This window comes from Terrapene carolina, unplaced genomic scaffold, assembly GCF_002925995.2.
Source record: "Terrapene carolina triunguis isolate 2854851 unplaced genomic scaffold, T_m_triunguis-2.0 Scaffold85, whole genome shotgun sequence".
Classification (NCBI taxonomy): domain Eukaryota; kingdom Metazoa; phylum Chordata; order Testudines; family Emydidae; genus Terrapene; species Terrapene triunguis.
In genome coordinates this window covers 34650056-34675482 of record NW_020664436.1, presented here as the reverse complement: position 1 = coordinate 34675482, position 25427 = coordinate 34650056, and the positions used below count along the sequence as shown (strand labels likewise).

Here is a 25427-nt window from a genome sequence, read left to right as displayed (position 1 = left end):
CCAGTAAATTAACTGAGGCAGAGAGGCTATGTGACTTGTCACACAGGAAGCCTGGAGCAGAGCAAGGACTTGAATCCATGTTTTCTAAGGCCTGGTGTACACTAGGCTTTTATGTCGAATTTAGCGCCGTTACATCGAATTAACCCTGCACCCGTCCACACCACGAAGCTATTTAGTTCGACATAGAGCTCTCTTAAATTCGACTTCTGTACTCCTCCCCAACGAGAGGAGTAGCGCTAAATTCGAAATGGCCATATCGAATTAGGCTAGGTGTGGATGGAAATCGACGCTAATAGCTCCGGGAGCTATCCCACAGTGCACCACTCTGTTGACGCTCTGGACAGCAGTCCGAGCTCGGATGCTCTGACCAGCCACACAGGAAAAGCCCCGGGAAAATTTGAATTCCTTTTCCTGTCTGGGCAGTTTGAATCTCAGTTCCTGTTTGGACATCGTGGCGAGCTCAGCAGCACTGGCAACGATGCAGAGCTCTCCAGCAGAGATGGCCGTGCAATCTAATAGAAAGAGGGCCCCAGCATGGACTGATCGGGAAGTCTTGGATCTCATCGCTGTGTGGGGCGATGAGTCCGTGCTTTCAGAGCTGCGCTCCAAAAGAAGGAATGCTAAGATCTACGAGAAGATCTCTAAAGCCATGGCAGAGAGAGGATACAGCTGGGATGCAACGCAGTGCCGCGTGAAAATCAAGGAGCTGAGACAAGGCTACCAAAAAACCAAAGAGGCAAACGGACGCTCCGGATCCCAGCCCCACACATCCCGTTTCTACGAGGCACTGCATTCCATCCTAGGTGCGGCCGCCACCACTACCCCACCAGTGACCGTGGACTCTGAGGATGGGATATTGTCCGCGGCCGGTTCCTTGTCGGACATGTTAGCGGACGGGGAAGATGAAGAAGGAGATGAGGAGGACGAGGCAGTCGACAGCGCTGGCACCGCTGATTTCCCCGACAGCCAGGAGCTCTTCATCACCCTTACCGAGATCCCCTACCAACCGTCCCCATCCCTTACCCCGGACACAGAATCAGGGGAAGGATCAAGCAGTAAGTGCTTTAAACATCTAAACATTTATTTTTAACAGAACTGAATTATTTACAATATTAACAATGGCTTATTTCCTAAAGTGCTTTAAACATGTAAACATTTATCTACAACAAAACTTGAATATTTACAATATCAACAAAGGGTTTCTCATGATTTCTCTGCCTTGGGCTCTTCACTATTTAGTCCCAACTATTTAAAAATTTTTTTACAATGTCCGGGTATTCATGATTATGCAGCCCAAGACGCTCCACTCTTTAGTCCCAGTGCACCTACGCGAAAATCCGGTCAATATGGCCGGGGATAGACGCGAAATCCTCATAGGAGAACTCCTCGTAGGTCTCATGGAGGTACAGTTACAGCCTGTTCATCAGGTTCCTGGGTAGGGCGATCTTATTGGGCCCTCCGTGGTAGCACACGTTTCCCCGCCACGACACAATCAAGTATTCAGGGATCATCGCACGGCACAGCATAGCGGCATACGGCCCTGGTTTTTGCATGCTTTCCCTCAGCATGCGTTCCTTCTCGCTGTCCGAGATCCTCATGAGGGTGATGTCGCTCATGATGCCCTGCTTTGAATTAGGGAGGGGAATGTTAGTATTGGGACTGCTTTACAGCCACGCGGTGGAGGGAGAGGGGCAGCATACAGGGATCTTTCCCTGGGACAGCCGCGAGGGGGTGGGACAGGGGCCGAGTTCATGCTTGCCTGATTGCTGGCATTGAGACTGGCATTGCTTTCAATGTGACAGGAGGCCAGTGCTCCTATTAAAGTTTTACGCAGCCACAAGTCTAGGGCTTACCATGATTGCCTGCTACAGAAGTTCAGGTGTCCTGCCACGCTTCTCAGATCACTGCAAGACCACTGCTAAGACCACTGCAAGACCCCAGGCACTGAAGGCGAGGGCCGAAAATTCGACCTTGTCCTGAGTGCGCATGTGACAGGTGGAGTGCATGGTCTTGTTCACAGAGAAAGACTAGGTTCTTTGTACACAACTTCATTTATCTGTCTCAGGAATTCACTCCCTTTTTCCCATTCCCACAGACACATCTGCGACTGTCTCCCAACCCAGCCTGTCAGCACACTCCCAGAGGCTAGCGCAGATTAGGCGGAGGAAGAAGAAGACGCGTGAAGACATGTCCTCAGAACTAATGGACTGCTCCCGAGCCCAGCAGACACAGTGGAGGGAGAACTTGTCACAAATGCACCGAGCAGTCATGGAACGGGAGGAGAGGTGGCGTCAGGAGGACCAGCAGGCTACTGAAAAGCTGCTTGGACTAATGAGGGAGCAAACGGACATGCTCCGGCGCCTTGTGGATGTTCTGCAAGACCGGAGGCAGGAGGAGAGAGCCCCGCTGCAGTCTATCTCTAACCGCCCTCCCCCGCCACCAAGTCCCACACCCCCCTCACCCAAAGTACAAAGAAGGAGGGGCGGCAAGGGCCGTTAAAACTTTCAGTCAACCCCTGCAGACTGCTCTAGCACTAGAAGGCTCTCATTCCCCAAAATTTGAAAAGTCCTTTCCTACCCACCTCACAGAAGCCCCCGTGCAAGTTTCACCCCCCACGTTTCATGTGTGGTTCATAATAAAATATTCGTTTCTGTTAATTACTGTTTCCATGACTTTCTTTTGGAGGAGAGTCTGTCTGAAGGGGGGGAAGGGGCTTGGTAATTGGACAGGACAGTCACCTTTAGCAGGGTACAGAGGCGGGGTCAGGTCCAGCATCAGGACACATACACAGTGCAGTCACTAGTGACCCTGGTCAGTCTGGGAGGTGGTTTTCATCTCCTGGGGGGGAGGGGGAGGGTTGCTCTGTGACTTTGTGGCGGGGGAGGGCAGTTACAGATCTTATGCTGCGGTCCTTATCCTGGATCACAGAGCCACGCAGCAGGGGATCTGTAACCCTCCTCCCCCAGGCAGAAACTCACATAGCTGACACATACACGCAGTTCCGCCCAGGAGTGCTGGCAGGCTCCGTTGAAACAACCAGTGCACCACTGCGGAGCCTGTCATTCCTGGAGTTTAGAAGCATCATTTGCATCAGAACACTAAACCCGCCCCCCGCCACAGTCTGCGTCCCCGGTTTAAAACATTCCCGCGAAAACAGTAATAAAGACAACGGTGTTCATTGACAAAATAGAACTGATTTTATTTTTTGGGAAGGGGGTGAAGGGGGTATGTAACTGGAGGTTCAGCTTCTGTGTCCACAAACTTAACAGTCACTGGTTACCCTGCTCAGTCTGGAACCTTGCTTTCAAAGCCTCCCGGATGCCCAGCGCGTCCCGCTGGGATCTTCTAATCGCCCGGCTGTCTGGCTGGGCGTAATCAGCAGCCAGGCTATTTGCCTCAACCTCCCACCCCGCCATAAAGGTCTCCCCCTTGCTCTCACAGAGATTGTGGAGCACACAGCAAGCTGCTATAACAATGGGGATATTGGTTTCGCTGAGATCACAGCGAGTCAGTAAGCTTCTCCATCTCCCTTTGAGACGGCCAAAAGCACACTCCACCACTATTCTGCACTTGCTCAGACGGTAGTTGAAGAGTTCGTTTTCAGTGTCCAGGGCGCCAGTATAGGGCTTCATGAGCCAGGGCATTAGCGGGTAGGCTGGGTCCCCGAGGATCACTGTAGGCATCTCCACATCCCCAAGAGTTATTTTGTAGTCCGGGAAGTAAATACCTTCCTGCAGCCGTCTAAACAGACCAGAGTTCCTGAACACGCGAGCGTCATGAACCTTGCCCGGCCATCCGACGTTGATGTTGGTAAAACGTCCCCTATGGTCCACCAGTGCTTGCAGCACCATTGAAAAGTAGCCCTTTCTGTTAATGTACTGGCTGGCCTGGTGGTCAGGTCCCAGGATAGGGATGTGAGTCCCATCTATAGCCCCACCGCAGTTTGGGAATCCCATCACGGCGAAGCCATCTATGATGACCTGCGCGTTTCCCAGGGTCACTACCTTTGAGAGCAGTACCTTAACGATTGCGTTGGCTACTTGCATCACAACAACCCCCACGGTAGATTTGCCCACACCAAAGTGGTTCGCGACTGACCGGTAGCTGTCTGGCGTTGCAAGCTTCCAGAGAGCTATGGCCACTCGCTTCTGGACAGTCAGGGCTGCTCGCATCCGGGTGTCATTGCGCTTCAGGGCAGGGGACAGCAACTCACAAAGTTCGAGGAAAGTCCCCTTCCGCATGCGAAAGTTTCGCAGCCACTGGGATTCGTCCCAGACCTGCAGCACTATGCGGTCCCACCAGTCCGTGCTTGTTTCCCGGGCCCAGAATCGCCGTTCCACAATATCCACATGATCCATTGCCACCGTGATGTCCTGGGCGCTGGGTCTCGTGGTTTCTGACAGCTCTGTGCTACTCTCCGACTTCAGGCCCTCACGGCGGTGCCGTAGCCTCCTCGCCCGATTTCTCTGCATCTGCCTCAGGGAAAGGTGTATGATAAGCTGCGAGGTGTTGAGAACGGCCACAACTGCAGCGATGGTCGCAGCGTGATCCATGATCGCAGTGCTGTGGCGTCCGCGCTGTCACTGACCAGAAAAGTGCGCGAACTGATTTCCCGCCGGCGCTTTCAGGGAGGGAGGGACGGCGGTAGTGACGGACGGATGACGACACTGACCCAAAAGCACCCTTGACACATTTTTTTACCCAGAAGGCATTGGCGGCTCGACCCATAATTCCAATGGGCAGCGGGGACTGCGGGAACTGTGGGATAGCTGCTCACAGTGCACCGCTTCCAATGTCGACGCTTGCCCCGTTAGTGTGGACTCACAAAGTCGAATTACTGTCCTTAGTGTGGACACACACGTTCGACTTAGCAATATCGATTCCACATATTCGATTTAAGTAAAATCGAACTACTCTCGTAGTGTAGACATACCCTAAGTCTCAGGCTAGTATCATAGTCACTGGGCCATCCCTCCTCTCTTTTTTTTAAGAAAGAAAAAAGAGATCTAGGAGTTGAACGTGTGTCTGTAAAACTTCAACCTTTCTTAAGTGAAGGAGAGAATTAGCAAGCAAAATGTTGTTTAGTTTCTTTTCAGTTGTACTTAAACATATCATCATTCATTAGTCAGACAGATTCTCCTTTATAACTAGGTGCTCATTGCTGAAAGATTTGAAATCCTGCGTACTTATCAACGCCAAAACCCATCTCATTGGTTCATGTCCGGCAGTGAGACTTCCTCCCCAGAATCTAATTTTCATGGATACTGTATTTCACAACTAGTGGAGCTTCCAGTCCCAGTAGGCAAGGTATTGGTTCAGACAGTGAGCAGGCCTTAGTGCACAGGATTTCTGAGCACATGGGAAATCAATAAGGAGCATATGACTTTCACTAAATTCAGATTGACTGAACTGTGTGAATGGGATGAAAGGTTTGTATATTATATTTAGACTTGGCAGAATTTGATTTTTATTTTTTAATGATTTCAGTGGATACTATCTGTTTATTTTTTAGCATTTTTGTCAATTTCAATTTTCACAGTTGTGGGAAATTATGAGGGGAGGGTCAGACATTATTTAATGACTGTAGAAGTTGATTCACCAAGTTAAAGCTTCATAACGGTTAAATATAAATTGTCAACATCACATGTCAAAATATACAAAGTAAATACCCTTAAATCAAACTCCAAGAAGTTCTCAACCAGCATTTTTCTCTCTTTTTCTGTTTGCAGATTTAGAGTGTAATTGATGGAAATATTTTTTTTTTATCAGTTTGTGTGTGTGCAGTGAAATGGATGTTGACCAACATTTACCAATAAAAATCTAATCCTTCCAAGCCTAATTATACTGGTCCCCTGGCAGGGGGAAGAATGAGTCAAATAAGAAAAAGTAGCAGAGGAAGCTAACTTAATTAGGAGTATCCAATCCAGCACACTGCTGTAATATAAGCAAGGCCATTCCCAGCTGGGATGCACGTAGCCACAGAGACATACTAGAGTCTCTATCCCCCTTTCTGTTTCTAAAACAATCTAGCTCATTGTTACCCAAGTTTTGAATCTGTGTTTGCACTCAGTGTGCTTCTTGTGTAAAACATCTCAATAATTGCCCTTCGGTGTACTGTGTTTAAAATTAGCATTGCTTAGCCCTAAAAGCCTTTTTATTTGTATAGAAATTAAACTTTTTCTGGTGTGTTTGTATTTGATCCCTGGGATTCATTAAGGCGTTTATATTTTCTGATGGGATCCTTATAAAATCTGGTGGCATTTTGTATGATAAAAATTAGGGCTGTCAATTAATCGCAGTTAACTCACACGATTAACTAAAAAAAATTAACTGCGATTAAAAAACTTAATCGTGATTAATCGCACTGTTAAACAATAGAATACCAATTTAGATGTATTAAATGTTTTTGGATGTTTTTCTATATTTTCAAATATATTGATTTCTATTACAACACAGAATACAAAGTGTACAGTGCTCACTTTATATTATTTTTGTTTACAAATACTTGTAGAAAACATCCAAAAATATTTAAATAAATGGTATTTTATTATGGTTTAACAGTGCGATTAATCGCAATTAATTTTTTTAATCTCTTGACAGCCCTAATAAAAATGGAAATGAAAGTATCAGAATTTGTGGCTGCATTTCCCTGCTCCCGGCAAAAAACAAATGTCCACTCATGTTAAACACTCTATGGTAGATCTGCTTGCACATTCCCTATAAAGTGTAATAGAATGTATATAAAGTGGTATGGTTATAAACAGCATTTCCCCCCCTTTTTTTATTGGAACTGCCCTAAATAAATGGAATGCTTTATGAGAAGCAAGGACATCTCAGGCCAGCTACTTCATACCGCAGAATTTGGATAGAGCACTGTGGCAGGTTGATAATTGACTTGCTGCAGTAATCGATCCACATCTTCACAGTTCAGGGAGGAAGCGTGTGAGGGGCAGCTATTAAGAAATCCTATTCTGATCAATGCATTTAAAGGTCAGGCCACATCTGGCAGTTGGGTTTTTTTTTGTCTTGTCTGTAATAATGAATTTTTTTTTTTACTGTACCTCACTTTGAATCCCTATAGTCCTTCACCTTGCGTGAAGTGATGCTGGATGTTAGATATGAAGAACGCTGTAGAATTGTCCTACTGCAGTGCTGTCCTGAAGAAAATGCCAGCAAAGCATTTCTGCAGTATCCATAAGCAAAAGACAAATCGATACCAGCATGAAGATTGGCTGATGGCATAGAAAATGTTGAGATAAAAAGATGTAAAGATCTGTGGGAGGAAACTGTGCTAAGCCATTTTATATGATAGAGGGACTACCTAGAGATAGCAACGGGAGTGGGTAAGCGCTGTGATTTGAATAGAATATAATGTACATATACATATTCGTGTGTGTGTGTACATACCTGCACATCTGTATATTTATAAACATCACATACACAAAAATTACATTGGAAAATGTAGTCAAGTCAAGCATGTAAAAGTTAGGAAACAACAAAATTAAGGTTGGGAAATTGAGACTGAAACTACACCAGGCCACACAGTGAGTCAGTGGCAGAACCATGACTAGAACTCATGCCCTCCTAACTTCCCACCTTGTATTGCCCACAGCACCTTCCTGCCAGAGGTGCCACCCATGGCTTCAAAAGTCATGAATAATGTGTCCATCCTACCCACGTGTTGATAAAACCCCAGTGCTATACCACGCAATTGTGTATTCCTTCTCTCTCTATTATATACACATCTTACTCCTGGAGGAATTCTGCGCCACTGTGCAATGCAGAATTTGCGAAGAATTAATGTTCTGCGCAGAATTTCATGTTTCCCTTGTAGAATTGGTGCTGCTGGTCGCCCCTAAGGTCCACTGGACTCTGCAGAGCCCAGCTTGCAGAGCACCCAGCCCGGTGGGAATGGAGGCTCTGCATGCTCCAGCTGCCTGGCTTGAGCCTCATCTGCCTGGGGGATGGGAGAGCGCCTGGGAGACCCGGTTCTGGCAAAGGGTGTGGAAAGGCAGGGCCGCACCGCATCACCTGGCAGGACTGTAAAGAAGCTGGGGGGAGTAAAGGCTGTGGGGTGAGGGGAATGCAGGTATCTGGGATGGGGTGGTGCCCCATGGCTGGAGTGAGGAGGGGTGCAGGTGTCTGGACTGGGGGGTGCCCTGCAGCTGGGCTCTGGGGGGAAAGGGACTGCAGGTATCTGGGCCGGGGGGACCCCACGGCAAGGCTGTGGGGGAATGGGACTGTGGGTCTTTGCGGTCTGGGGGGCCCCACGCAGCCACCTCTAGCACCCCCAAACTGGAACTGGGTTGTTGTAGGGTTTTCTTTAACTCTGTACTCCTGGGGGGGATCTTTCCCCCCCCCCCATTGTCTGTATTGTTGACATACTTGTTGACAGGTATTTTGAAATAAATTACCAAAATAATTGAAATTGGAGTGATTATTTGTCAAAATAACACACCATAAAATATGCAGAATTTTAAAATATGGTGCACAGAATTTTAAAATTTTTGGTGCAGAGTTTTTAATGTTTTTATGCAGAATTCCCCCAGGAGTAACATGTTGATTCATCCAGCATGTAGAAAGGGGCGTAGTTAGACCATCTGTACTGCCAGGGGAAGCTGTACCCACAGTGGGATTCATCCCTTGGAGAAAATAGGGGCACTTCTGCCCCTGTCCTCTCGTGGGCTCCACAGCATAAATGAGCACATCCCCATGTGCCCTGGCCTTGCCCCTTCCCTGTCCAGTCCTCCCTATTTTATGAGCTGCATTGGCCAGTTCTGAGTTCCCAACCCTGCTGCACCCTCCTGGTTTACAAGACCCAGGCTCTAACCCCTGAGCTACGGAGCCAGGTCCCAGGTGCCCTCAATACAGGGTGGAGGTTGGTTCTGGCTGATGAGCAACCGATGAATGACCATAAGGGACTACAAGGGAGATTCCTGCTGGTAGTGGCCCAAGGCTAGATTCTGTCATGAGATAATACTTAGTCCTGCTATGAGTGCAGGGGACTGGACTAGATGACCTCTCGAGGTCCCTTCCAGTCTCATGATTCTGTGTAGAATCTACTGCCAATGGGTTTCCTACTTTTAAAAAAGTACCTACAATTAAACATAATTTAGAACAGACAAAATCTCCTAAGTGTGTGGTTATGCTGTTGTTGATGATACTTCAGGGATTTCTCAGTTCTTTTAAGTGTGTTGCCCAATCTTTAGATTATGTATTAATTATATTGATTACTTAAGAATCCCCAGTTATCACTTTGAGGGTTGACAGGTTCCTGTCCCAAGATCAGGCCCAGTATTATTTCAATTATTATATAGTTGGGAACCCCGATGTGCACAGTTGCAACTCACACTATAGGAACTCTTATATTTACAAATATAGTTTATTAATACATTTAGCACAGTCACAAACAGCCCAACTTAGTAAGATAGATGGAGATATAACAGAATGTACATCTACACATCCATATAATCACACCATCTCCTGTAGAACAACCTGAAATGTAAGCCATCATCTTCCTCATCACCATCCCCTTCCCCCTCATCACCAGTGGCCATCATTCTGGCACCTCCCAAGGACTATATCTCCTTCTCTTACTGCCTCTAGGCTGCTATGCCACTTTTATAATATGTTGGCTGATACCTCTATGTTTGATGCATATTCAGTAAGGGATTTTCCCCCTTTTCCTTATTTGTATTTCCTCACCTTACTAATGTTGGAGTGTCTTTTTCCTATTGATTAGTACATCAATGATCTAAACTTATTATTATATACGTCAGTTCATTACCATGGCCCTTTTGTGGTTAGGTATCACGTTTGTTATTTCTGTCCTAACCGGTTATTTTGATTCTTCCCAAGTTGTGGTGTACCTGTTAAGTTTAAAAGGGTATGAATTTAGGAAAGCCCCTATGCCAACCTGCTCAATGCATCCTTTATCTATTGCTCCGAGCCTGTATTGGTGGGTCCTGTGCTTCCAGACGGATTCAGTGGCCTCAGAAGCTCACTGAGGCCCTCGTTATCATAGAATCTCAGGGTTGGAAGGGATCTTAGGAGGTTATCTAGTCCAACCCGCTGCTCAAAGCAGGACCAATCCCCAGACAGATTTTTACCCCAGTTCCCTAAATGGCCCCCTCAAGGATTGAACTCACAACCTTGGGTTTAGCAGGCCAATGCTCAAACCACTGAGCTATCCCTCCCCCCTGGACCTCCCTTTCTCAGTACAGCAGCAAAGGTCACAGCTTATTGAGCTACTTTCATCACAGGCCAGTATGGGAAGTGGGAAGGTGGAATACCCACAGTCTCTGCTGCTTCTTAGAGCTCAGTAGGCGCAGTTTGGACCAAAGTCTGCATCCCCTCTCAAGGGGATCTCTGTAGAGCATGGGGGGAAGAGGGGAACCCTGGCCCACCCTCTACTAGTTTGAGCTCGTTTTGTGCCTTTGCTTTTCTAATCTTGCCCCTGCATTCCTGTGTTGTTTGCCTATATTCATCCTTTGTAATCTGTCCTAGTTTCCATTTTTTATATGACTCCTTTTTATTTTTTAGATCATGCAAGATCTCGTGGTTAAGCCAAGGTGGTCTCGCCACATTTTCTATCTTTCCTAACCAGCAGAATAGCTTGCTTTTGGGCCCTTAATAGTGTCCCTTTGAAATACTGCCAACTCTCCTCAGTTGTTTTTCCCCTCAGTCTTGATTCCCATGGGACCTTACCTATCAGCTCTCTGAGCTTACCAAAATCCGCCTTCCTGAAATCCATTGTCTCTATTTTGTTGTACTCCCTTCTACCCTTCCTTAGAATTGTGAACTCTATGATTTCATGATCACTTTCACCCAAGTTGCCTTCCACTTTCAAATTCTCAACGAGTTCCTCCCTATGTCTTAAAATCAAATCTAGAACAGCTTCCCCCTCTAGTAGCTTTTTCAACCTTCTGGGTTGAAGCCAGGGAAGATAATGGAGCAAGTAATTAAGGAAATCATCTGCAAACACTTGGAAGGTGGTAAGGTGATAGGGAATAGCCAGCATGGATTTGTAAAGAACAAATCATGTCATACCAATCTGATAGCTTTCTTTGATAGGATAACGAGTCTTGTGGATAAGGGAGAAGCGGTGTATGTGGTATACCTAGACTTTAGTAAGGCATTTGATACGGTCACATGATATTCTTATCGATAAACTAGGCAAATACAACACAGTTCATTGAGGTCAGGTGCCGGCATTAGTCTAACGATCTTAACTGGTTAAATTGGCATCAGGTGTCTCGAGTGGCCTGGAGTAGCTTTTGTTTGGCTATCCAGGAACAGGGACCTGTTCATTCCGAGGCTGATATACCTGCCTTCCACTATTCTTATATCCTTCTGGGCTGAGTCTGTCACACTATCTATGGCAAAGGTTGCAGCCATATATGGAACTTATGCTTTAGCTCATCATCATCTATCTAGGTGAAAGGTCCCAAACATATGCATGCTAACTTTGCCCTAGCTCAACATACAGGATGTAGCCTGTAGGTCTCTTGCGTTACAGCCAAAATATACTCTAATATAAATCTATAAACCTATTCTAATAAAACAAACAAGCAGACTAGTCTTAGATGTATCCCATGTACCTGTTATGTACGTCAGTTCGTTTCCAGGACACTTCTGTGGTTGAATCATGACCTGTGGTCAGAACATTCCCATAAACTCTATTTTCAGCTCCCCAAATACTTGGGGTTTTTCGTTGGGCCGTTTATCTATGCAAAGTTCATATGCCTCAAGCCTTATGCTAACTTGATGAAGCTAATGTCTTACAGGATACAGGCCAATGGGAATAGAATGCAAAGCAGTGAATATAATAAAGGCAAGCTAGCCCACTGGCTTACAAGTGCCATTGTCCACTACAAAGTGCCTTTAGTGGTCACTATGAAAATAGTGATGTTCCCCTGTTGCAGTTTCCCATTTGCATAGCAGTCAGCCTGAAGGTTGATACCTCCGCAGGAGTGTGTGTGTGGTGTCTGGATGTACTTCATCGTAATCCTCCCATCTTAAAACCAATATTTTCCTTTAAATTTAAAACCAGGGTGAGATGGCACAGCAGGGAAAATCCTCTCTTTTAGAAAGTTGCTTCATCCTCCCCTTTATCTTGACGGTAAGCATTGAGGTGATGTGAAGCAGCTGCACTTGCTGTCTGTCATTCACCTAAAATCATCTTGCCCCAGTTTTTCCTTTTTAAACATTCTGAAGTTGTAACTCAAGGAAAAGTCTCTTCTGGGCTAGATTAATATTTTCTTCTTAGCAGATCTAACCCAGATATCTACACTATGAAATCTTTCAGATGGAGACCTCGTGTTCCTGATTACTAATTCTCTGTTGCTGCTTGCCTTCTGCATGCTCAATTCTTGTTCAGTGTGTTTTGGCTAGAAGTTGAAGACATTTTTAAGTGACCACTTTAAAGTATACCTAGCCTTTCAGTAAATTCTGTTCATTCTTTACCTAAAGAACACTTCTAACCTAGACATTTCTGGGATTAGGACCTAGTCCATCAAGACCAGGATTGTGCCCAGCAGTGGCCCAGGAGCTGGTGCTTCAGAGAAATGGATAACCCTCTACAATGCACTCACTATAGTCTCTTGTGCAATGTTATTTCCAAAGAAAACAATTTCTTTCTCACCCCTGTTGTTTGTTTGTATTGTGTGAGCACCTACAGGCCCCAATCTGGAATCAAGACTCCATGGTGCTAAGTGCACAGTGCTTCGAAATGGGAGTAGATCAAAGCACACTGGGGAACTTTTAGCGCACGGCAGCAGATCCATACAGATGCTTAGTGCACAGCAGGCTAGCACAGGGTAGATTTATACCCCAGCTTGCTGCCAACTAAATGTTAGTGTAAACAAGCCCTAAGAGGAGAGAGGAGAGGTCGGTACAGCAAACATGGCGAGAGCACAGGTAAGTGAGTTGATTATGAGAAGCACAGGAAGCAGTTGTCCCAACACACCTGCCTGGCAGTCATGTAGACTAGAGTGTTTTGGAGGCATTGGGACAGAGGTGACTTGTAAGGAGGATAGAGCGTAGTGGCTTTGCAGATGTTTCTGGGGAGCCCCTTCGTTGCATAAGGAGCAGTGTGGGAGAAAGCTCAAAGGGGTGTGTAGGAAAATTTGACAAATGGGGATCAGTTTACACCCTGAAGCACGAGGTTATCCTTAGTACAGATAACTATAAAAGCTGGTGGTTATAAAAGTATACAGTCTATTTATTTTTTAATCCAGCTACATGAATTAATTTCACAGCCAGATGATATACTATCTGAAAACTGGTTCCTTTTATTTGTTCTACATTTCCCCATGTGAGTCTTTCGTGTCCTTGTGTTGTGGAAGTGCAAAGGATGGCCTGATCTGGTTTTTGCTGTACCTTTCAGGGGCTTACCTTCTTCAATCCAGTCTCCTCTAACTCTTTATTCTTGTGTTTTATTGATATGAATTTGGACAGTTAGCACCACAAACAAATGGGTGAGTAAAGGGCAATAGGTGCAGTTTGCTTATGATAGTGCTTTAGATTTTATTTTCATCTGGAAATGTATCCTGGGGAGGCAGTTTGGGGTAATGACTTCAGTTTGGGACTCAGAGGCAGGAACTCCTGTGTGCTAATCACAGCTGTGCCACTGATTAACTGAGTGCCCTTAGGTGAGTTGCTTAACTTCCCAGCGTCTGTTTTCCAAGCTGAAAATGTGAGTTATACCACTTACCAGGTAACTCTGGGTGTTGTGAAGTTTGATTAAATCTTTGTAAAACTCTTACAAGGTAGTCTGGTAGCACACAGGGTGCTGAACAGGGAATCCAAAGACCCGAGTCCTGTTCCTGTTTCAGCTATTGATGCAGTGAGTGATTCTGAAGGAGTGACTTACCACTTGGGGCCTCACCTTCCTCATCTGTGAAATGGGGTGAAGAATGCTTTACCCACTTGTGTAAAGATTTTTGCAAACTATGGCTGAATAATTCTATATAAATGCGAAGTATTGTTACTGAAAATAAATGCTCAATGTTACTGTATACTAGCCCCCTTTGAGGGCAGTAACATAATGCACAGTTATGTTTATTTTAACTTGTTTTTGAAGGCCTTTGCTAATGCTGCTGGTGCTAGATTAAACTGGCACTACAGAACATATGTCTTGCTGCACAGGTGTCTGGGAGAAAATGCCTCTTGTGTTAAGTTGTGCAATCTTCCTTTCTCGCAGCGTCCAATAATCTCCATTTGCTGGGGCCACAGGGACTCACGCCTGCTCATGGCTTCCGGCCCTGCACTCTATGTTGTCAGAGTAGAGCACAGGGTCTCCAGCCTGCAGCTCCTATGCCAGCAGACCATCGCTAGCTCTCTGCGGGATGACAAGGATATCAGCAAACTGACTCTGCCTCCTCGGCTCTGCTCATACCTCACCACTGCCTTTATACCAACAATCAAGGTAAAAGGAATCACAGCCTTTTCTTTTTCTTCTTTACCCAACACTTCCCAAGAGATAATGGCAAACCTTTAATTGACTTCTGTGAGGCCAGGATTTCACCCAGTGATTCTCAGTTAGAAAAGAGGAAGATAAAACGAGGGAAACTACTAATGGATCAAAAGCTTTTATACATATCAAAACCAGAAATTAAGGCTAAGAATGCTTCAGAGATGGCCTGTAAAGGAAAAGCCTGTGGTTAACTAGCTATCTCTCTCAGAAAAACTCAGAAGAACCTTATTCTGGTGGCAGCCTTGATCCTCACTGTATTGTTTCTTGGTAGACATGGGTATTTTGGGCTGCATGTGAGGAGGCCTCATGTCACAGAGTAGTGAGGTAACAGTCTCCTCTCTATGCAGCTCTATGCATACCTGGGTATTCTGCTCAGTTCTGCTCACAAGTGTAATTGAGAGCACAATTAGAAGATAAGGGGGTTGAGCAAATGGCCCCGCGATTAGAACTTGGTAAGCAATTCTGTTGATGATACACAAGAAGGGATACTATTTAGATCGTTTTCTCTTATCTGTTTTGGCTCAGCGAGGCTAGCAGGAGTGAATGGCAGTAAAAACTTGTCTTCATCATTCATTTCAACAGATGTGATTCTGGATTTACACAGGGAATGGGTCTGCTATGTAAGGAGGTGCCATTTTGTAAATAGTCACTTTCCAGAGTAGAGTCAGACTGTGAAATTATTTAATTTCACCCATATTCACAATGATTTTTCCAAAGGGTATAATAGATTCACCCCAACTATAACAGAGTCTCACTCTGTGAGTCTCATGCCACTGGTAGATAACAGCTACTTGAACAGCTCAAAGGTCTGAGTGATTGGATCATTTACCATTCTAATGGCTGGTAACACCGATTCTTCAGTTCTTCTCTTTCCACGGATAGAACTGCAAGCTCCTCTTAAGTGCTGCTGTTCAGTGCTTCAATTTTCACCTATTTTCTAGCTTAAGCAGCTTGATGCTTTAAAGTTGCTGCTTTATTCTTGTGCCTTTCAGTTCCTACAGCTAAGTGCTCATTTTTATACTTTCCTGTTTAAAAGAACTAAATTCTTTGATTAGTAGCTGGAAGTCAGGGCTTTGGCATGCTAAGCCTCTGTCATGTACTTCTTTTATTGATGTGAGTCCAGTCTGTTTAGAGAGTATATTTTGGTTTGGGTCACTTTTTTCCCCCTTTTTAAAGAATGTACCAGATTGCATCAAATGCAGTGTACTAGTACTTAAAAAAAAGATTAATACAAAGGGGATGGATTCCCCAAGACTCCGTACAAAGGCTTTATCCACCCCACTCTAAGGGCTTGGCTACACTTGCGAGTTACAATGCAATAAAGAAGCTCCGGGCGCACTAGCTCACTACCCGTCCACACTGGCAAGGCACGTAGAGCGCTCTGACTCCGCGGCTACAGCTGCTGGTACTCCACCTCGGCGAGAGGAATAACGTTTGCTGCATCTTGGCTACAATGCCTGGGCTTCAGTGTGAACGAGGTGTTGCGTTACTGCGCTCTGATCGGCCTCCGGAAATGTCCCATAATCCCCTTACGTCAAGTGGCCACTCTTGTCATTGTTTTGAACTCCTGTAGGAATGTGGAAATGCCCTTTCAAAGCTCCGTTTCTGACAGCCGGCTTGCAGGCCATTACTGTGGAATGCTGTGTGAGAGAGAGAGAGAGAGACGGGGGGGAGGGGAAGATCTGCTGCTGTCTGAACTTACAAGACAGCATGCTGACATGCTCTCAGCCCCCTCAAAAACCCACTCTCTCCCCCCCACATACACACAACACACTCCCTGTCACACTCCACCCCACCCCTCCCATTTTAAAAGCACATTGCAGTCACTTGCATGTTGGGATAGCTGCCCATAATGCACCACTCCCAATGCCACTGCAAGTGCCACAAATGTGGCCACGCCAGTGCACTTGAAGCTGTCAGTGTGGACAGACTGCAGCGCTTTCCCTACTGTGCTCTACAAAGGCTGGTTTAACTCAAAGTGCTCTACATCTGCAAGTGTAGCCATGCCCTTAAAAACTCTGTATTTTGTGGACTGCTGAAATTATATTGCTGAGGTCACTTGCACCTGCCAGACCATATTTTAGGATTAGAAAATATGGTTTATAGTGACAGATTCAAGGCGCTCAACCTATTTAGCATAACAAAGAACAGGTTATGGGGTGACTTGATTACAGTATCAACATGGGGAACAAATATTTAATAATTCTCTCTTCGATCTAGCAGAGAAAGGTATAAGACAATCAAGTGGCTGGAAGTGGACAAATTCAGATTGGAAATAAGGTGTATTTTTTTAATAGTGAGAGTAATTAACCATTGGAACAATTTACCAATGGTTGTGGTGGATTCTCCATCACTGGTCATTTTTAAATCAAGTCGGGATATTTTTCTAAAAGATCTGCTCTAGGAATTATTTTGGGGAAGTTCTATGGACTCTTACACAGGAGATAACACTAGATCAGTGGTTCCCAAACTGGGGTTCGCGAAATGTTACAGGGGGTTCTCGGGAAAAAATTCCCTAATAGCGGATAGAGCTGTCCCTAGGCCCCCCTGGCAGCACGTGGCCAGCAGCCTGGAGCCCCTGAACTTCCAAGAGCTAAGCAGATCAAAGCAAGCATATCTATCACACTGAGGAGATTTAAACTTCAAGACTCCTTATAAGAAATGGAAACGGAGGTGGATATTTTTTGCTGTTTTTAAAATGAAATAAGCAGCTAGTATTGTTTTTAAAATTATTATGAAGAACAAGTTTAAGCTTTGTTGTAACGTGCGTTGTTTGCCTGGACTGCTCAAGACCTGAATGCTTGTGTAGGAGGAACTCTGTGAGTTGGCTTCTCAAATACCTTCATGCTGTTTCACATCTGATACTCCTTGATGAAACATAGGTGCCTTGTTTTATAACAGGCTTATTCAAAGTGCTACAAGCTATGAAAGTGAGATCTTGGAAGAGTGTGGCCGTTTTCATAATGTAATAAAAATACTGTAACGATAAATAATAATTAATAATAATAATAAATAGTGTGTAATAAGCATGTCATAACAACAAATTTTATATTTCCAAGATCACTGCTTTTATAATTTATACTCAGGTAAAGGAGAAAATCCCTGGAAATACTCATTTTTAGGAGGGGGTTCACAAGACTTGACATTTTAGTGAAAGGGGTTCACAGGTTGTTAAAGTTTGGGAACCACTGGACTAGATGATCACAATGGTTCCTTCTAGCCTTGCAATCTGTGACTCTTTCCTCTTTCCCCTAGGATGTCTCTTAGCTCCCAGTCCTGCAAACATGCATGTGAATAGTCCCAAAATGGACTAAAAACTTATTTTAGTCACTAAAGTAAGCATTAAGAGGCTACTCATGCGCAGAGTTCTCACATGTACCAATTTTGTGTGTTCATCTTATCTCTTTCTTGTTCCTGTTTCATTATATTGGGTCAAATTCATCCCCTGTTTATACCAGGGGTAGGCAACCTCACACTGCCTGGGTCATGGCCACTGGTCCGGGGGGTTCTGCATTTTAATTTAATTTTAAATGAAGTTTCTTAAACATTTTAAAAACCTTATTTACTTTACATACAACAATAGTTTAGTTATATATTATAGACTTATAGAAAGAGACCTTCTAAAAATGTTAAAATGTATGACTGGCACGCGAAACCTTAAATTAGAGTGAATAAATGAAGACTCGGCACACCACTTCTGAAAGGTTGCTGACCCCTGGTTTATACCAATAATATAGAGTAATTACATTGTAGACAATGGAGTTAGTCCAGCACTGTTTAAAACGAGAGCAAACCATGCCTATAATATAATGCAGTGTTGTTACACTGTGAATCATGCTTGTTTATGAAAAACCGTTTTGTGTACTGCTAATTAGGTAATTTGTGTGCACAGAAATCCCAGAAATATCCCAGTGCAGGGTTCTATTATAACTGGTACCTTTGCAGAAGACTTACTGTATGTGTAATTCTTTGCTCTCAGAAGGTATGTAGTATATAATAGACCTCTACTAACCTGGTACCTGCCTTTCTCTCAGAGTTAAGGATACTTATTTTACGTCCTGCTCAGTTTTTTTCTTTATATTCATTTTGAACCAAACTGAGGAGTGTTGATTTTATGTTATTAGCAGTATTTGTTTTACTGCAATGTCCAAAAGCCGCATTGTGCAAGGCACTGTACAAATACAGAGACAGTCCTTGCCCATAGAGTTTACAATCTAAATAGACAAGCCAGACAAAGGAAGGATTATTAGCCCCATTTTACAAATGGAAAACTGATCTGCAGAAAGACTGAGGCCTCAGTTCAACAGAGCTCTTAAATCACTTGCCTGAGGTCACATAAGTAGTCTTGGAAGAGCTGGGAATTGAACTCAGATTTCCTGGATCCCAGTCCAGTGTCATCTTAATCACAAGACAATCCTTCCTCTTAAACCGTAGCTAACTTTTATAGTCTGTGTACAATAACCGATCGAATCAGCAGGCACGTGAGTCCTGGTGGTGGGTGATTCGATAGCTCAGACATTAATCTATGCTAATTCTGAGCTATCCCAGGCCATATTCACTGGGTAGGGATGGTATTATATAACAACCTAACTCCAGAGAATAAGAATGACATACGTTTCTCTTTCCTCCCTCCATTCAATTTAGCCTCCTATCCCAGACCCCAACAATATGAGAGATTTTGTCAGCTATCCAACAGCTGGCAATGAAAGGCTTCACTGCACGATGAAGCGGACAGAAGATGATCCGGAGGTCGGAGGTCCATGCTACACGCTATACTTGGAATACCTAGGGGGACTGGTACCTATCCTAAAAGGGCGCCGAATCAGCAAACTGCGGCCAGAATTTGTCATTATGGATCCTAAAACCGATGGAAAAGCAGGTATCATATTTTTATAAGTGGATTGTTTATATTTGTAAAAATGCTTATTGAGAAAGGGTTTAGACTGAAAGTCAGAGATTGAAATCCTCTTTGTCCACATAACTAGTATAGCATGAAGCAATTACAAAGCTGTTTTTTGTCATGTGAAAATGTCTCCACTGTGGCCTAGAATCAAGCCACCAAACTCATTTCATGTTGGCTTTTGGTTTATAAAATATAACTTCTTGCAGATTGGTTGGTGAGGAGTGGATCACTAATTAACAATAAATATTTTTCAATCAATGTCTGGGAGTCACCTGATACAATTGAACACTATTCCCCTGAATTCAGGCCATCGGAAATTTTGAGTTTATACTTGGCAGTAAACACTCCCTGCTAGACTTTTATCTTAGCTACTGGTTTTTCCCCCTGATGACTGACAGTTGTAATTGAGATCAGGTTTCTAAAACAGTTCTTACATTTTTGGGGGCCTGTCTTGGTAGATGAAATCTATGGAAACAGCTTGATTTCCACTGTGATTGACAGCTGCAACTGCTCAGATTCCAGTGATATTGAACTGAGCGATGACTGGGCTGCGAAGAAATCTCCCAAAATCACTCGAGCTAGCAAATCACCCAAACTCCCCAGGTAATGGTTTCTTGGGTATTTTTCCTTCTTTTCTGTGGGTCTGTTTTTTTGTTTTGTTTTGTTTGTTTTTGTTTTTTTTAAATCTTGTCATGACACAACCTAAATTAAAGCAAAGGAGGATGTTCTAATGCCTTTCATAAGAAAGAATTTGCCTGTGGAAATTACAGCTTTTCAGGGTCTTTTTTTTTTCTCTGAGGAAGAACAATTCAGACCTTCTCTGTGGTAAGCTGTAATAATAATAATAATAATAATAGGCAAACTCCACTGCCTTGGTCTGCCTCTCACAAATAGCTAATCAGATCAGAAAAAATAGTCTAAGGCACACTCTGTGTCCAAGATAGCAAAGGAATAGTCTGTAGCTTCTCTAGTTCATTCTTTAGCCTGTTCTGTTCGCTCCCCAACACGCACCCAGATGCACACTCAATATTTAGATGGAAACTGTAAGGGGAGTGGAGCAGGGATCTGTTTTTGCTTAATAGAAAGTATTTTGGATTTGTAATGAAAGTGCTAAATGTAGAAAGATGTGTCAACTGAGTTGTCTTGTCCCAGTGACTGGAGGAAAAATTGTGAGTGTTTCATCATGTGCTTTCTAAGCAGCTGTCAATTGTTGATAATTCATTCTGCAATAATGTCCATCCAGGCTTTGCAGGACGGGCAGCAAGTTCAACATTATTATTATTATTATTATTTATTATTTGTATTGGAGTAGCACCCATGGGCCCCAGTCATGAATGAGAGCCCCATTATGATAGGTGCTGTGCAAACATTGCCCCCACTAGCCAGGATGAAGGGGCGTTCTACTCAAAGAAAATATTTTTTTTCCAGCTCTGTGTTACGTGATATCTTAGGTACACATATATGCACACAACATAATTCTCTATTGTTCTTTTTGTTTTGCATTTCACCATTAAACAGGGCCTGACCCTGCAAGCCTGGGCTCTGGTCCTCCAGTGCCATGTGCACAGGCAGAATCCTGGAGCCCTGTTGATATCAGTAAGGCTACCTGCATATCCAGGGTCTACCTGCATGCATTGTGTTACATTTGTTTCATTATTTTCTCCACTGATGGCCCTTTTCACCCCTTCAGACTCTCACTCTGGAACATCATTTACAATGTTTACGTACATGAGGGAGGCGTACGTAATTTTTTTTATGCTCAGAGGAGCACTGACCAAGTTTGTGAAATCTTGGTTTTCACTGGTGGTACAGGTGTCCAGTAGCCAAAGTATCCTCTTTATGTTCTCATGGACACTGTCTAAAATCAGTGCAATCTAATAATATATTCTTATGCCTTTATGTGGAGTATAAATTGCATCATCTTAACCTCCCTTTTGCATCACTAATCAGATCTAAGGGAATCTGAGTCTAAGTCAGTGTAACAGAATCTGATTTATATCTCTTTACATATTACCTTTGAATTTTGCCCATAAGATTTAAGATTCTATCCATTAAACTAAGCAGACTTTGTGTAATCCTACCACTTTCTACTGTAGCTTACATCACCTAAAGAGAACATGCCAGTTTTCTTCACTGTACTTAGTGTATACAGAAATGTTAAGTATGTCCATCTGTATGTGCCTGATAACTCTAATTATTGCTTTACATGAAGAATTAATATAGATGCCCGCAAATCTCCAAAGTTGTCGCGAGCTGCTCAGGAGATATCAAGATCTCCAAGGTTACCAATAAGGAAACCTTCTATTGGTTCACCAAGCCTAACTCGACGAGAGTTTCCATTGGAAGATATCACTCAGGTATTGCATGACTGCATAATTACCAGACCTGTACCTAAATATATCTTCTCTTTCCAGAAACAACAGTTTATAATATATATCCAGTGGTGACCATTGAAAATCTGTCATTTAATCGAGTTACTATGCAATGGTATCTGAGATTCTAGTTATGTCTCTGTATTTATAATAGGAGACATTGGTGGAATCTCAGATAGCATTATGTGGTAATAGCTGGTAAATGATGAGGGTGCTCGCTCCATTGATTTCACAGGGGCTGCGATTTCACCCTGACTTTTTAAAAGGCAACCATTTATCTTAGGAATCCTTATATAACAGACTTTTAAATTCCAGTTGATATGTTCTTGGCTGTCGAATGGCCTATGTAGAATTATTTTCTAGTCCTTATTCAGTTCTTTGTGGTTAGGTATTGGTATCATAATACCAATATAGTCACCAGCTTTGTTGTCAGTCTACAGAGACAAAGGAGTTTAATGGGTCAGGGGACAGAACCATCCTGTCCTCCACAATTGGTTCTGACAGGTGATGGTGGGAACACCATGTTGGGGAAGCAAGCACTTTTGCTGTTTGTGTTGTGCACAGTCCATGGGTAAATGAAACACTCCATGCCCCAGGACTGCCTAGCTCACCCATTTCACTAGCACTAAATTTATCTTTTTGTATTTCTTTATATATTTTCTGTATTTAAAATACGCAAATGGTAATGCTTGGTTTTTGAAATGTTCTGGATCACTTATAGCAGCAATAGAAAATAGGGCAGAAGTCCAGTGGGCATGATACTTACCCATCAATTAAAATGATAATATAATAATGATACTCACTGTGGTACAGTGCTTTGGGATCTCTGGAAAAATATGCTGTATAAATGCTTATTAATAATTCCTTTCTATGTATTTATTCTTCTCTAAGTGGTTCTTAAACATAAAATCCAATGAGAAAATTATATGCTATCTTGTGATGGTTTACTGCAAAGATATAGAAATGATACACTATGCTATTGTGTGGGAGAAGCAAGGATCAAAACTATGCCGGTCTTACTGGCCAGCTGCAGTGCTCTCCAGTTCTCCCTGCTGCCAAGTCTTCCACCAAGTTGTTTGTGTCGTTGCCATATATCTGATTCATGCGAGCTACTGTGATGGTGGCCAGATAGCAAAATGCGACAGTAGCAAAATACAGCCCTGAATGAAGGGGTGTACTTAGTGGATGGTTAGAGATGTTAGGCCACTGCAAAAAAGAGAATGAGATGCAATTGTCTTATACCTGAAATAGCTTTAGTGCTCTGAATATTCTCTCACAAGAGAGCAGACAGTAATATTTATAAGTGAGTCACGTGTAGATATTTCATTTAGTTTCTACAAAGCAGTGCTATATTATTTTTTGAAAACAAATATTTACTTTTGCTAATTTTGTAGGAGCCAAATAAACTTTAAACCTTTTTTTTTTTTTCTTTGCAGCACAACTACCTTGCTCAAGTCACGTCTAATATCTGGGGAACCAAATTTAAGATTGTGGGTTTGGCTGCTTTCCTACCAACTAACCTTGGTGCAGGTAAAACTGACCCCTCTTGATTTTTCCAACCTTGAGCTCTTGCTAACAAATAACAAACACACACTCCCTACAATTTTCTTTAAAGTGATGAAGAGGCTGCTTTAGTAATGCTGTTAATCTGAGTCACAGGGAAATTTTAGTGTAATTGCAATTTAAATCCCTAAATCCAACAACAACTCAGTCAAAAAAAGATCCATTAAGAATCAAACCAGAACCTGCCATTTTGACAGTTCGGTTATTTGAACTAGGATTGAAAGAATAATCTTTCCAGTTAGAAAGCTTCAGAAATCAGGGAGCTTCTAAGTTATTGTAAGGAAGTGCTATAATTAAAAAAAAAAATGTATTATTTTTTACAACTGTTCTAACAACTATTATACATATCAAAATAACTTTAAAAAGATCTTACCTTACAGCAACTTTTCCAGAGCTTTTAATGGGGGAACTCAATTATTTGCACTGTCACACAGCTCTCTTGCTTAGACAGCAGCAAAATGGTTGCCCTCACTGAAAGGAGCCTTATACACTTTGGGCCCTATTCTCCCACCCTTGTGTTGGGTAGGCCTTATCTCCAAGTGTGGTCCCTTTGATGTCAGTAGGAGCAGAGTAAGGTCCCATTCACCATGATTAAGGGTGGCAAAATTGGGGTGTGGGTGAAGATACTGAAGCAGTTATAGGAATTTCTAAAAACTCTTTTGAAAACCCCCTTTTTTAATTGTATATTCTTATTTAGTAGAGATGGGACCAGGCAACAATGCCCTGAATTGGATCCAGATCAAAACTTCCCCATGGCCATTTGGAGTTTGGGTTTGGCCACATCTTTGTTACTTATGAAAGATTTATACAGAGTAGCTTTTTAATGGTCTAGCTTTTTATGGTCTAGACAGTATTTGGTCCTGCCATGCGGGCAGGGGACTGGACTCGATGACCTCTCGAGGTCCCTTCCAGTCCTAGAATCTATGAATCTATGAATGGGATGTCACTAATCTCTGGAGTTTTCATTGAATCTCTTGTTGAAAGTCTGAACAATGTGAATATTTAACCCTAAAGTGGATATTATTGCCGTTAGCTTTCAAATTTATTTCATAGAATAATAGAATATTAGGGTTGGAAGAGACCTCAGGAGGTGATATAGTCCAGGGGTGGCCAACCTGTGGCTGCGGAGCCACATGCGGCTCTTCAGAAGTTAATATGCGGCTCCTCATATAGGCACTGACTCCAGGGCTGGAGCTAGAGGCGCCAACTTTCCAATGTGCTGGGGGTTGCTCACTGCTCAACCCCTGGCTCTGCCATAGGCCCTGCCCCCACTCCACCCCTTCCCCCCCTCCCCTGAGCCTGCCGTGCCCCCGTTCCCCCCCCCCCCCCCGCCTCCTGCATGCCACGAAACAGCTGATCAGGAGGGAGGTGTGGGGTGGGTGGGAGGAGCTGGGAGCAGGGGTGGAGAGCTGATGGGGGGCTGCTGATGTATTACTGTGGCTCTTTGGCAATGTACATTGGTAAATTCCGGCTCTTTCTCAGGCTCAGGTTGGCCACCCTTGATCTAGTCCAATCCCTTGCTCAAAGCAGGACCAACACCAACTAAATTATCCCAGCCAAGGCTTTGTCAAGCCAGGCCTTAAAAACCTCTAAGGATGGAGATTCCACAACCTCCCTAGGTAACCCATTCCAGTGCTTCACCACCCTCCTAGTGAAATAGTGTTTCCTAATATCCAACCTAGACCTCCCCCACTGCAACTTGAGACCATTGCTCCTTGTTCTGTCATCTGCCACCACTGAGAACAGCCTAGCTCCATCCTCTTTGGAATCTCCCTTCAGGTAGTTGAAGGCTGCTAGCAAATCCCCGCTCACTCTTCTCTTTTCCAGACTAAATAACCCCAGTTCCCTCAGCCTCTCCTCATAAGTCATGTGCCCCAGCCCCCTAATCATTTTTGTTGCCCTCCGCTGGACTCTCTCCAATTTGTGCACATCCTTTCTGTAGTGGGGGGAACAAAACTGGATGCAATACTCCAGGTGTGGCCTCACCAGTGTCGAATAGAGGGGAATAATCAGTTCCCTCGATCTGCTGGCAATGCTTCTACTAATACAGCCCAATATGCCGTTGGCCTTCTTGGCAACAAGGGCACACTGCTGACTCGTATCCAGCTTCTTG

The 25427-nt window shown here is 43.8% G+C and overlaps 1 protein-coding gene across 1 annotated transcript in view; it reads left to right on the top strand.

Moving 5' to 3' along the window:
* TULP4 (TUB like protein 4) overlaps window positions 1–25427 on the top strand; it is a 97038-nt gene that overhangs the window by 54990 nt on the left and 16621 nt on the right. The window contains exons 8-12 of the mRNA XM_029911045.1: window positions 14204–14428; window positions 19121–19355; window positions 19838–19982; window positions 21592–21736; window positions 23188–23281. Coding sequence (XP_029766905.1) covers window positions 14204–14428; window positions 19121–19355; window positions 19838–19982; window positions 21592–21736; window positions 23188–23281 — 844 coding nt within the window. The remainder of the gene's footprint in view (window positions 1–14203; window positions 14429–19120; window positions 19356–19837; window positions 19983–21591; window positions 21737–23187; window positions 23282–25427) is intronic.